The following is a 13,879-nucleotide window of genomic DNA, read 5'->3' on the forward strand; positions in this document are numbered from 1 at the left end:
TTTTTGGTGGGTCGCGAAAAGTTTCTGAAATTGTTTATAATCTTTGCAAGCATCCTTGCCCAGTTTGCAGAAGAAAATTGAAGCAGCAGGCAGTCTGGATGGAAAGATCGCTTTTGTGTCTGGAACGCTACCCTGTGGTATGAGGTTATCTTCATATCCAAAAATGAAAATGTCACATTTTGCTATTTTCTTTTGTAATTGGCATGCTGTAGATCATCTGTAAACCCAGTTTCAGCCTTTTGTTTGACCTGGAAGTCCCTAATAGCACATCTTGCTCTTCAACTCAGCCTTCTGGGTACCTTGGAGTGACTGTAAAGAGGCTTTGAGGGAACAGTCCTTGAACTCTGTTCCTCTGGAAAATCTAGCAAATGTCTACACACCCATAATATATAAGGTCTCTAGCAGCCTCGGAAGCACAGGACCCTGATTATTATTAATTATTAATAAATAAAAATATTTATTTCCCTATCACCCTTTTTGTCTAAGTAAAGTTATGTGGGTTGTGATTGCAATTTTAAAAAGTGGTCTCGATGCGAAAAAGTTTTGTAAGCACTCTGCTAAAACATTATAAATATCTTCAGCTGGTGAATTTTTGTGACAGCAGAATTTCAGATCTCCCATGCCTCTAGGAATGGTAGTTGTAAAGGCTGGAATCTGGAGCCGCCTCTTTGGAATCCTTGTGCTATCTTAGTGTGTCCATTTCCTTCCCTGCTGAAACCGAAACCCACTGGTTGAGGAACGCTGCACTCCTATTTTAGCCACCTTGATTACTGATGTGAAGCAGCCATGGTACCTATTGTGAGTGAGATTGTGCAAGTGTGCCTGGCTGACTGCTCGGTTTATGCCTTCAGAGATTTACTATAGCTCAGGTTCATTTATCTAATTCTGTTGCCTCCTTCCTTTGTTTCTTACCTTGGCATGAAAAATTGTCGCAGCTAAAGATCCAGAAGGCACGAGTGGGCGGGTGATTCAAGATCGCTTCCCCAAGGGTGTGGTGACTAGAAGTTCTGGAAAATACTGGGGATTCCACTGCTGGGTTGTCATATGGGTGTATGTTCCAGAAACTATTGTTGCAAACGTCAGATGTTGTTCATCATTCTTAAATTAGATGATTGCATGTTTGTGGCGGTGGGGATGAAGTAGGTCACTTGGTTTCTGTTTGACTCTGAATTAGTGAGGAAGAAGTGGCTTTCAGGTGGAGGAGTTTGGCCTTTTCTTGAGTCATTCTAGATAAAGGTGTTGATAAGCAGTTGAGATAGCCTGATAGATTTAACAAGTGCTCAAAGGATAGATGCAGTTCATGTTGTCATGTGTCTTGGCATGGTGTGTGTGTGTGTGTATATATATTCTGAAGCTGATTCCTACCATCCTGGGATTCTAAAGTGCTATTGAAAGGTCATTTTGCACATGTCAGGAAGGAAACATTCTCTTCAACCAACAACCCCAGCATGGCAGCCTCTTTGACGCTTGCTAGGGAATAGCAGCAAACTCTATTAAGATCACCATAGCGTGTGCCAAATTCCACACTCTATGTTATATACATTTAACCACAAATAAATTCATCTGGAACTAAGCAGCTTGAATTTCACTTCTTAGAGAAAAACCTGGAGCAGGCTGTTGCCCTGGCAACGGGGCAAATAGTCTCATGTTTTTGGCTCTTTGTTTTGAAGATGTTATGGGTTATTTTGATAGCTTTCCTCTTGGGGTGGGATCCTGTTGCTCTGCCAGTCAGTGATCACCTGTGGAACAGCAGAATATATTTAGTTCATGATGAGTTGTCTGTGGGTTGTGTAACTTGATTCTTCAATACCTCCTTGACTGGAATCTGTTTTTTACATAGAGAGAGAGAGAGAGAGAGAGAGAGAGAGAGAGAGAGAGAGAGAGAGAGAGGTGTGCTTAGCATGTGGCTGAACATAAATCTTGTGGAAGCTGCACAAGAGCTAGTTCTGTGACTACAAGATCCTTCTGTTAAAACAAAGAAACCTTTCCAACAGCTGAAAGGTGGGCTTTCATAGAGGACCCTTTAAGCTTTTCTATGAGGTGCAGGTGTTTACTCCTGGCTCTTGTTGGCAAATAGATCCAAACAGTGCTGAAGGCATTCATGTGGTTGAATGCCAGCCATGCATCCCAATCAAACTTTGCTTTCAGTGAGACGGAAAGACCTTGCAGCATGTTGGTGTCATCCCCTGGTAGCCAGGGATGCTAATAATCTAGCACTGGCTCCTCACGCTTTCAAAAAACACTCGTGACTTTCTCTGCTTTCCTGCAGGGCTGCAGCCTAGTGCAAATGTAATTCACCTGCCTCAATTGGATCTGATTGGGAGATCAGGAGTGGGCTACAGGGCCATGTGCTCCCCACCCCCTGGCACCACTTTAAACATAAGTGAAACAAAAAATGTGAAGCTTGTTTGCAAGCTCTAGTTATGGTGGATGCTGTCAGCAAGACCGTTGGGAGAAACAGGGATGTTTCCAGGCCCAATTTAAGATGCTGGTTTTGACCTTTAAAGCCTTTTACAGCTTGGGGCCAGCATATTTGAGAGACTGCCTTTTCCCACACAGTCCAGTCATCTGAGAGGGCCCTTTTGGTTGTGCCACCATTAAGAGAGATTGGGAGATGGTGGCCAGAAACAGGGCCTTCTCGGTGGTGGCACCTGCATTATGGAATTCTCTCTCCTCCAAGCTGAGAACAGCTCCTTCATTATTAACCTTCCAGTGAGATCTAAAGACTTTTTTTATTTAGGAAAACCTTGGCACCCTGTAGAGCAGCAATTTCAAACCTTTTTCGTCTCATGGCGCCCTTACAAGGCATTAGCATTGTCAAGGTACACCATCAGCTTTTTTATATTTGACAATATATTTCATATTTGACCGCACTGCCAGTGGGGAGCTCTTATCCCCAATGTCCCTACTAATAAATTACTCAAACTCCTACAACACACCTGCAAATCATTTGCAGCACACCAGTGTACCCCAGCACACTGGTTGAAAATCACTGCTGTAGAGGGTATGATGTCTGCACCGGCTCATGCTTTTTAGAAATTGATATAATGTTTTGATAGCTGGCTTTATATACTGCTGCTGGCTTTTAATGTGTATTTTATGGTTTATAGTGTCTTTTATAGTTTTATGTATTATCTTTTATGTCTTTTATTTGGTTGTTAACTGCCTTGGGTGCTGTTCAGGGAGAAAGGTGGGGCAAAAATCGAACAAACAAACAAACAATGGGTGGAATTTGTGAAGTGGGAAAGGGCCGACACAGCATGCGTATAAACCTGTAGCCTGCTCCCAATAACTTGAGCACAATTGAATGGGAAATTACATGTGCTCACTGGCTACATTTCGATGCTTCTGCTTGCCTTGGGTTGAAATCTGATGGTCATGCTGTAGTCATACATCATATGTAGCTGCTTTCTACTGAGTCATGGCCATGGGTCCATTTAGCTTCAGATTACCTATACTGACTAGTGGTTTCCAGGGTTTCTCACATGGGTCTTTCCCAGCCCTACCTGCAGATTTCCACCCAGGCCAGGAATAGTAATAATCCTGCCTCTGAATAGCACTAATGAGTGTTCAGAGCACCTTTATTGTCTTGCTGCTTGCCTTACAAGGTGTATGGATAACGCATCGTGCATCATCATCACCATTATAGCTAGTGAATGAGGCTGAAAGGCATTGGCTTGCCCAAGGCCAGCTAGGGAATTCATGGTAGAGGTGATATTTGAATTAGGAACTTCCTGATTCATAGCTTAGACCAGGGGACTCCAAACTTTTTGGCCAGAGGGCCGCATCAAATATCTGGCATGCAGTGGAGGGCCAGAAGAACAATTTAAGTGTAAAATTTAAATAAATAAATTAGAGATAGAACTTAGATGAGTGAATAAAGGAATCAGTGGACTCTTTCATTCAACCTCTTTGGCCCTCAGAACACCCTCCAGACACAATCAGAGCACGGTTCTGGTCATGTTCAGTTGAGTGGGCCAGAGGCTTTCAGGGGACAAGAGGTTGGCCACGGCCCAGAAAGAGACTTGCTGCGGGCTGCATCTGGTCCCCGGGCTGGGGTTTGGAGACCCCTGGCTTAGACTCTTAGCCACCACATTAAAGCAGTCAGTCTAAAGCAGCGGTCTCCATTCTGGAGCCTGGCAAAGGCTTCCCCAGAGCGAACAACATCTACCATTTTTCCAGGGAGCCTCTGGAGAGTGCCTCTGTGAGCTCCCATTCGTCGCCGTGTCTAGCTGCTTCTGCCCAGAAATCAAGGCGCAAAGGCTGCTGGGGCATAGGAATCCAGCTAAACACGATGAGGAATGGGGATGCATGGAGGCACTTTGCAGAGGCTCCCCCACGACCATAACCATAACCATGCTGTTCACATGGGGTGGGCTTTGGAAGGGCTCAGGATCTGACCTATGGTCCGCAGCCTGAAGGGCCCTGGTCTAAAAGAAGAGTTCTAGTGACACTGAGCAGCCAGAATTTCCCAGTCTTTCCATTTGCAGTCATGGCTATGGTGCCCTGATGATACTGGTTCGTCACACTGTTTGTTTGTAACACCACTTGTTACTTCATTCGATCATCCTAAATATGTTTGAGGAGATGGATGATTAATTCCTGATGAGCTTATATGTATGGAGGGGCTGCTGACGCGCTTTGATATTCATCTGCAAGGATTGCTTTTTATGTAGGATGTGGTGTTTGATTTTGTCTGCACTATATTGGCACTTGTTCCCTCCATGCCAGTAAAAAATGGCATCTTTTGGATGTTTGACTCTGCTCCTTGACTTTTGGGTCTGTAGAGTTTACTTAAGTGCATGGCATTTTTTCTGTAGTCAGGTGCAGAAGAAAGCAGGCTGCATTTCGAAAGATGGTGTGGGTGAGGGGAATTTTCCAGGAAGGAAACATGTGAAAGGATGAATTCAATTGGGAGTCATCTGAAGCTCAACTGACCCCCCCACCCCCTCCACTCTATTTTCCTCTTCTTCCCCTTGTTTATGTGGAGCTTCAGTTGCAGTGTACTGAGTGTCTTGCTGTTGCATGGACTTCACACTCTTTGTGTGTCATTTCTGGACCACAGTGTGTTAAGCCATGAGTTAAAATATAGTGATTATAGTGATAGCAGGAGAGAGAAAAATGATAGCCATTGTAGGTGATGCTAGTCTCAAAACAGACTTGCTCCCCCACCTCCAAGCCACTGTGATTCAGCAAGAGTGCCTTCAAGCCTACATAGGATGTTGTTGCTGCTGCTGCCTTGCACTCCTGGGCTGTTATGACCACCAGCAGAATTGGGGACACTTGCCTAAGACTGGGTCATTTGAGGACGTTTTCTGATGCTGCCAGGATGCTCTTATCTTGCAGGCACAGCCTGTGCTCCCGCGCCACTCTCCTTCAGTACTTAACATGCTTTGCTACCAGAAAGAAAATGCTCTGGGGATGTGAGGAAGGGGAATTGTACCAAGGCCAACAGCTCAGTGGGGGAAGAGGAAAAGGGGAACCATTTGGAAGTGCATGCTGCAAGATCTTATGAAGTTCACAGATCTAAGTTCTGTGACACCCTTATAGGAATGTTGGACATTATTACAGACCCCAAATAACATTCCTATTAGTTGTACTCCAGTAAACAATTTTTACTAAAATTCCATAGTTTCTCACTTATAATGGTAGCTATGATCAAACACATCTCCTGGTTTAAAACAAACAAACCTACAACAACTGGCATTTGTTTGGCCTCAATATTAGCTTACTAAGGGCCAGTTTGCAACCATAGGAAACCTTCAATAATTGGGTGTAAATCTTGAATTTTAATCATGTACCTTTGTAGAGCAGTATTTGGAAAGACAGTATATGACTTTACCCTGAAGCTGATTACCTTCTTCCCTCCAGAATATTAAAAATTGAAACTCTTGTGTGTGTGTTTTCTAGTCAAATCTTTAGTAAATAACTTCTCCAGACACTTTCTAGCCTGTAATCTAGCACTTGTTTAAGCACTCTGTCACTGCCCTGTCTTTCAGCTACCCTTCTCTTCCCAATAACACTCTAAGAAATGTTAACTACAACTCTACCTGTTTACTTCTTGCTTTGTATGAGGATGTGTCACTGTACCTTGTGATGTGTGGTGCAACTTACTGCTATTTCCTGTTTGTGCATCCCTTTGTTGTCAGCCCAGTTGTTTAAATTTGCCTTCTGATCTTTTCTTTTCTAGGTTGGGATAAGCATTCCTATGGCTACCATGGTGATGATGGACACTCCTTTTGCTCTTCGGGGACAGGCCAACCCTACGGGCCCACATTCACCACTGGAGATGTGATTGGCTGCTGTGTGAACCTCATCAACAATACCTGCTTCTACACAAAGAATGGGCACAGCTTAGGTAGGCAAACAGACATTTGACATATTTGTTTCCTAATTGCCAGCTGAACAGCTGTGTTCACTCTTTCCAGTTCAAGCTGTAACTTGCAGTTGAGATTAAGGAATTTAGGGAGAAATAAATACTAACAGGGATAAAATGGCTTAATTACTGGTGCTAATACTGGAAGGTTGCAACTAGTGCTTTTAATGAATCTACTTTAGCCTCTATCATTCACTGCTATTTCTTACCCACTTTGCAAGAACTCTGTCTCTGGGCCCATTGCAACCAACAGCTTACACAAGATCATTCTGCCTGCCCTGGAATAGGATCTACTCCATAGTTTTCTAGGAAGGAACTGAATGGCTGTGAGGGGCATGCTCCCATTTCTTATTCTTATAATCAGGAGCAAGAGCTCTAGCTGTTAGGTTGCTTGAGTATGTACACAAGATCATCAAGCAGTCCTGAGAGTTCTTTGTTGGAGAGAAACAAACTGCTGTGATAGGGAGGGGAGGGGAGAGAAAAGATTCCTGATAAATATTTATACTAGGGATTCTTAAATTTAGCGGCTAGCCCAAGCGTAGTGCCTGAGAACAGATCCACATTAAAAAGAGTGGCAGACTATTCCTTTCCTACATTAAATGCTGGTGAAGCTACTTGGCGGATGCCCTTTCTGCTGACAGAATGTCATGAGAGCCTCTGGAAATCCCAGATTTTTGGACTGCTTTGGGGAGGTTTTGTGAACAGATGGAACTCAAATATTGTGCTTTTCCTTGAAAAGGCACTTCTTAACATCTAGTAATTCAGGCTGTACCAAGCCCTGTTACAGGAGTGGGCATAGACTGTGGCCCCAAAGTGCAAAGCTCATTTGCACAGAATCTGGGCTTTTCTGCTTGATTGGGATAATGTCTGTACATGTCCACTTGTTCTGTATTCTGTTGACATTTTTAGTCTGTGCTGAAGACTTGCCAAAAGTCAAGGAGCTGCATAGAGCACAGTAGGTCCTCATCCTATACTCTAAAAATCCAGTCATCGTTTCTGCTTTGTTTCTGAGCTTCATGTTGAATGCGTCAGATTTTTCTCGTGATCCATGCTTCCAGATGAAGGAACTTCTGTAACAAATATAGCTCCAGTTGAAGAACTGAGATGTTGGTCATGTCATGTAGCATTGGCTGGTCCTGTGCTGTTCCTAGTTCAACAAACCCTACCCAGATACTGCCCTATACAATTTTGGCTTGAGATGTGTGAATAATGTTCACCCATTTAGGTTTTATTTCCAGCGAGTGTGTATTTTAGCATTTAGCTGCTTCTGAGTGCAGTTAAGATAGGCTAACACATTTGGAGCTTTTTGGTTTTGAAAAATATATGATGCGGGATGTGTGTGTATTAATAAAATTATGTGTGGTGTGGAGAGAGAACTTTTTTCCCCTCTTGTATCAAAACTCCCAGTCACTCAGTGAAATCGATTCAGGACAGACAGGAAAGGACAGTTTTATACAATGTGTAATTAAGATATGGAATTTACTGCTACAAGATGTGGTGGTGACTGGTAGATTGGGCAGCTTTAGAAGTGAACTGGGTAGCTTTGTAGTGGATAGGTTAATGGGCAGCTAGTGACAGTGGGAGCTACAAACAGCCTCCAGGTTTGGATGGAGTATGCTTCTGAATGCTGGTTGGGGCAGCCAAAGGCCTTCATGTTACTTTGCATGTAGGCTTTCTATAAACTGCTGGCTGGCCACCGTGGAAAAGCAGGCATTGGCCCATTCAGCATCACTGCTGGTTCAGGACTCTTCTTAGGTTCAGGTGTAAACTCCTGTAACAGGAGTTGTGAAGCTTTTTTCTTTATTGAAGGATTCTTCAATGATTCTGTTTCCTTCTTACTGTGGAGGGGCAAGGATGTTGGTGCAGAGACCAAACCTATTCCTAAATGAGCATCTTGGGCTTGAGAGTAATGTGCATTCAGAACACCCAAGTGGCTTATTTTTGGCTGTTGAATGCTGTTTTGCAGTTGCCTTCATCCTACATTTTGTTACACTTCTCCCTATACAGTGTTCACCCTTTGCAGCCTGCAGTGTTGCTGGCCTGTACATGTCAGAACTGCTGTGCCTGGCTAAAACTAGAAGCAGCCTGTCCTGAGATGCTCCTGTTTTAGTGACAGCTTTCTAAATGCCTGTAGAACAACTGTGTCACCAGAGACAGGCAGCCTCTCGTGCAAAACCCCAATTAGGGTTAAGTGCATAGAGAGTAGTTCTGGCAGGAAGGAAGAAGTAGGGCAAACAACCTTCTGGTATTTGAACATTGTTGGTATATTCTTGGCCTGGTGCAGCTGGGCCCGGGCTGATGTATGAGGGTCAGGAGGAAAAAATCCCGCTGATAGGATGAGGCAATATGTCTGCATACTGGCATTCATACTGGTGCTTGCGTTCTGGATCTGCACTTTGTAGGCGTGTTTAGTGAGAGCTGATTTTGTCTGATCAAGCAGTTACAGGTCTGATTAACAGTTCTTCAGTCCTGGGCTCACCACGTACTGGCAGTCTGTCTGACACTTCTGTTGATTTTTTTTTTTTTGCATGCTCAGGTATACTGTCTAGGGAAAAAAAATGATATTACTTAAAGAGAGAGAGCAAACAGTGAATCCCCTAAAATTGCTTGGACAACAGAAAAATCTCCAAGTGAGAAGGGAGGGTCAGAGATGGGTCTGCAAGAAGTGTATTTTGCACACACCATGACAGTGGTCCTGATTGCCTTCTAGCTTGTCATGAAACGATACAGTTTCTAAACCGCAGGTGTTGCCTTACTATAAATCACTGCTCCGATGAGGTTCTTCAGGAAAGGGTCTCAAATGCCGCCAGGACCTACCCTGTCTGGTTGCTGAAGGCACCAAGATGACATTTCAAAACCTACAAATGGAAGGGCTTTTGCGGAGCTGTCTGACTAGATCCCACAGAAGGTCTTTGTTAGAAAAAGAGCTCTGATAGAATTTAACCACATGAGAAACTGATGAATTTTGAGGGCCCTGGCAAGTGCCTGCAAATTTCAGGATCAAAGTTTTGAGTCTTCCTATCTGATCTGTGGCATGACCCTGCATGCCATTCTTCTCCCCACAATGCAGGAAATCTCTTCTGTAGAGCCTAGCCTGTCAAGAGAATTATGATATTTTAGCAGATGCTCAAACAACTACCCTGAATTCCTGGACCCAGTTGACTGACTGTTTTCTCCCATGCAACTTCTGATGTGTCAGGAGGCACGCCCAAAATACTATTTAAAAAAGTATTTCTGTGTCAAAATATGGCTTGTGATTTTAGGAAGAAAAAAGTATTTGTAGCACAGTCAGATACTATAATTGGTTTGCTTCTGTATGGGTAAACTTTTAGGTGGCAAGAAATTTCAAATGGAGGCTGGAGGCTTATAAATAGTAAGCAACATCCAGAATTCAGTAACCTCTATCTTACCTCCTATTTGCTATACAGTCTTATGCTATAGGATTTCATTCCTACAGGGTACACTTGTGAAATCCTGACTTACATTATTATTATTGTTATTATTGTTGTTATTATTAACAACAGTATTTATATACTGCTTTTCCACAAAAGTTCACAAAGCGGTTTACAGAGAAAAACAAACAAACAACTACTGGCTCCCTGTCCCAAAAGGGCTCACAGTCTAAAAAGATGCAACACCAGCAGACAGCCACTAGAAAAGACACTGCTGGAGTGAGGAGGGCCAGTTACTCTCCCCCTGCTAAGTAAAAGAGGAGCACCCACTTGAAAAAGTGCCTCTTACCCAATTAGCAAGGGTAATTACATGTGGTAATGCTCAGCACCGCTATTATGAAATCTTTAACTATGGTTGTGGATTCCTAGTCTGATGAAGCCTGATTCTTACTGAATGTGATGAGGTGGCAGTCTTGGGGTCTGTGATGCTGCTATGATTGATCCACAGCCCTCTTAGTCAGGGCCCCATAACATCTGTCAATTGAAACTTGCCACGGATTCCAGTAAAACACGGGGTGTCGGTAAGTGATGCTGTGAGCAAGGATTGGCATCCTCTTTCCACCCCTTGACATAGCAGCTGCCACGCCTTTGGAATTGACCCTTAGAGTGCACTATACAGCTTTGTTTTCTTGGGAGGAGTTTGAGTGTGAAGCATAGCGCTTTAGGAATGGTAATAGACAGCAGCAGCAGCAGTCCCACTAGAATGCACTGCTACTTTGAGTCAGAGCTCTGTCATTTTTTCCCTTTCAGTGTCTTCTCTGATCTTACCTGCATGGAGTAAAATCGCTGCTCTGTGTTGGCGCCAAAGACTTAATTTTCCCCAAAAGCACTTATCTTCTGCTAAAAACCAGATCTGTGATTCTGTTAGAGGATAATTTCCTTCAGGACAGAAACTCTTTGCAGATGTTGCTTCAGCAAGGGCATAAAAAGCATTTCTGTAGGTGAGCTTTTGAAGCTGATGAGATCTGCAGTGCTCCTGAGCAGCCGAAGGTTAATGACTTTTTTTCCTGTGGCCTTGTTTTCTTCGAATGTTGAAAGCTGCAAGAGTATCCTGTTGGGCTGTGTATCACTTCTGTAATGCAGAAACTGTGCTGCATCTTGAAACCTGGTGGTTTCAGAACCATAACTATGGTACCTTCGTGTCAAAACAACCTTGTCAGTTTCACTTCGTTTCAGTTCTGTTGTGAGGGTATCAGCTGTTTCCATCTTTCTCAAAAAGGAATTGGACATGAAACATACACACATCCTGCTGTTCCACATTGACAAATGTTCCTTAAGATAGCAAGTCTTTTGAAATATTATGTGAAAGTGTCTTTAATCTTTAATTTTAGGAAATGGTATTAAAATGGCTAATGGTTATGGGACAAATATATAGGGAGTCAGATGTGGGTCTGTCCAAATATATTGACAGCTTATAAACCCTCCTGGATAAAAGATAGTGAATGACACTCTTAAGTCAGTCTTGAGTTACAAGTTAGCTTGAGGGTCTTTCTAATGGATGCAGCGTCACAGAAGGTAGGAATGCACGGTTGCTTCTACTGGAACCCACCCTAGAATTATTGACATGTTGTGGTATATGTAATAAGTTTAAAGTTGTAGGCAAATGGGGAAAAATCTGTTGTCTTAATTCTAATATTTTTCCCCCCACAGGTATAGCCTTTACAGACCTCCCTGTAAGTACAACTATTTTCAGTATTCTAACAAAAGATGCAAATTGAAGGGAGGGGGATGTATTGATGTCATCTTTGCCATGTCATTTAGAAGTGGTTAGTGTTAGGCTGCCTGATTGAAGTGGTTGCAGTCATATCACACACAGTCATGTGATAGGTCAAGTCTCAGCCACAGAGAAAGATGACAGTTCTGCTTGTGTGGTGTTCTGGCTGCAGTTATCAGTAGGGATGCGTCCTTCTCCCAGAGGAAAGGTCCTAGCTCAGTGGAAGAGTAAGTGCTTTGCATGCAGAAGGCATCAACTTCAGATAGGGCAGAGAAAAATTCCTGTCTAAAACCTTGGAGAACCACTGGCACATGTTCCCAGTAAATACATTCCAATGGTCTGACACGGTATAAGGCAGCTTATTCTGCCATTTCTGAGAGAAAGTAGCTTCCGACAGGGTGTTGGTAATGATCAGACCTTTCCTGGTATTTACTGGGCATGTATGCAAAATGAAATGGTTGCATACAAATTTTAAAATTGATATTTTGCAATTCAGTAGTTTTCAGAGAGATGACTGACTTTTTTTAAAAAATACAGCAACAACAAAGAAAGCACTCTCTGCCCCTTCCCATAGTTGCATTGGCTGCCTAAAGCAAACCAAAAATAACTTCCAAGTTAGTGGATTACTAAGCAGTGTGGTTTGACTAAGTAAAATTAAAAAGGGGGGAGGGGAATTCTCAGGCTTTGAAATGAACTGTCTGAACTAAAACTGCATGTGAGATCCAGACAGTTCCTTGCTCCTTGCTAACTGGAATGCAGCTTAACTTAATTTAGACAGCCCAGTGAATAAAGTCAAATATTTTCCTTTTCAGAATGAGGCAAAGATTCAAGACCACTTGAACAATTTGGGGTGTTCTGAGAGAGCTCACCCAGATGGTAATCTGAGGGCAGCTTGTCTTATTGCACTTTGCACTTTAGTGCCAGTGTAGATTACAAAATATAGAATACAGAGTTGCCACCAGTGTTTGTGTCACCCAGAGTGAGAGCTCATTGTGTCACCTCCATGATGGAGCTCCTCTATCCAACTATCCAAAATAAATTACAATATCATATGCACAACCTAAATGCAGTAGCATAATTGGGGTTGGTGTAACCCCCATCATATTTATTTGAATATAGAGCAGAACAGGTCACCCAACGAATCAGTACCCAACAAAAAGCCAGTGGCCAAATTGGTAGCACTCACACAACTGATTACGAGTTCTAGTATTGGCTCTGACACATGGAAATGAGAGCTGACTCATAATAACACCTTATGTGTGTGTTTTCTAGGTCATAACAACACCTCATTGGCTCTCAGAACAGTCTCATTGGTCTGTTTTGAGTTAAAGAAATCCACTTTTTGTTACATAAGACATTTGTGTTTGCCTTTTGTGGTTATTTGGCTACAACTTTTGATAGAATACAGATATTTCAACGCAGTTTGTTTATTGCATTCTGCATTAAAATACCCGTAGAATGATATATGACTGTATTATTCGAAAATACGAAGATTTAAATAATTTTGGCCACTAGTGATATTGCCCCCTCCTCTGAGTGCATCATCTAGTGCAGTCCACACCCCCAGCAATGCCACTGACAGAATACAAAATGCAGTACATAGCTGTATTGTCAGATATGAATAATGCATGTGCTTGTGAATTGCTGTTTTTCCTTCTGAAATACACATGAACAAGGGCCCAGTACTTTCTTACTTAAGTCTGACACAAGGCACGTATATCTTGTACTCTGACATCAGAGTGTCAAACGTCATGGAAGAACTAGCCCTTAGGGACAGAAGTGGTAAGTAAACAGACTGAGGCCGCAGTTCTGTGCACATTTACATGAGAGTAAGTTCAGTGCTCAGTTGAAGTTACTTCTGAGTAGATATCATAGGTTTGCCCATGAAAACCTATTTCAAAATGCAGTGTAAAGAGTAGGGAGAGACAGAACGCCTGATGACTGACTTTAAACATTTCCAAGTGAAGGATAGCACCAAAGAGAATGCTTTGAAGTTGGCGTTTTATTTTTCCATGTAATAAGATTTAACTTTTTAATGTTTTGTAGCTTCCTGAGTTCAAACCAGAACGTATAGCTATGCAGATGTTTTATTCAACTGTATATATTGGCATTCCTGCCGCAATTTTATTTTCTGCTTTTACAACCCTTTGACGTACTGTTTCTGACTCTCCTATTGTATGCAGTTACGACTTAAACATGCAACCCAAACTGAACTATTCATTGCAATGTTGCAGGAACTCCAGAGATGTTTGAAGCAGGGCATGCTAATGATCTAGACTGGGGAGTGGGGACCTAGTTGCTATTTTCAGGGATAGTGAAAAGAGAACTCAGGTGGTG

General features: G+C 42.7%; 1 protein-coding gene across 2 annotated transcripts in view; it reads left to right on the plus strand.

Annotated features, from left to right (window-relative positions):
* The window catches only part of RANBP10 (RAN binding protein 10), a 49,574-nt gene that overhangs the window by 17,357 nt on the left and 18,338 nt on the right, over positions 1–13,879 (plus strand). For both annotated transcript variants that reach the window (XM_066637078.1, XM_066637079.1), the window contains exons 4-5: positions 6,191–6,358; positions 11,479–11,501. In XM_066637078.1, the coding sequence (XP_066493175.1) occupies positions 6,191–6,358; positions 11,479–11,501 (191 nt within the window). The remainder of the gene's footprint in view (positions 1–6,190; positions 6,359–11,478; positions 11,502–13,879) is intronic.

This window comes from Tiliqua scincoides, chromosome 9 (genome assembly GCF_035046505.1).
Source record: "Tiliqua scincoides isolate rTilSci1 chromosome 9, rTilSci1.hap2, whole genome shotgun sequence".
NCBI lineage: Eukaryota > Metazoa > Chordata > Lepidosauria > Squamata > Scincidae > Tiliqua > Tiliqua scincoides.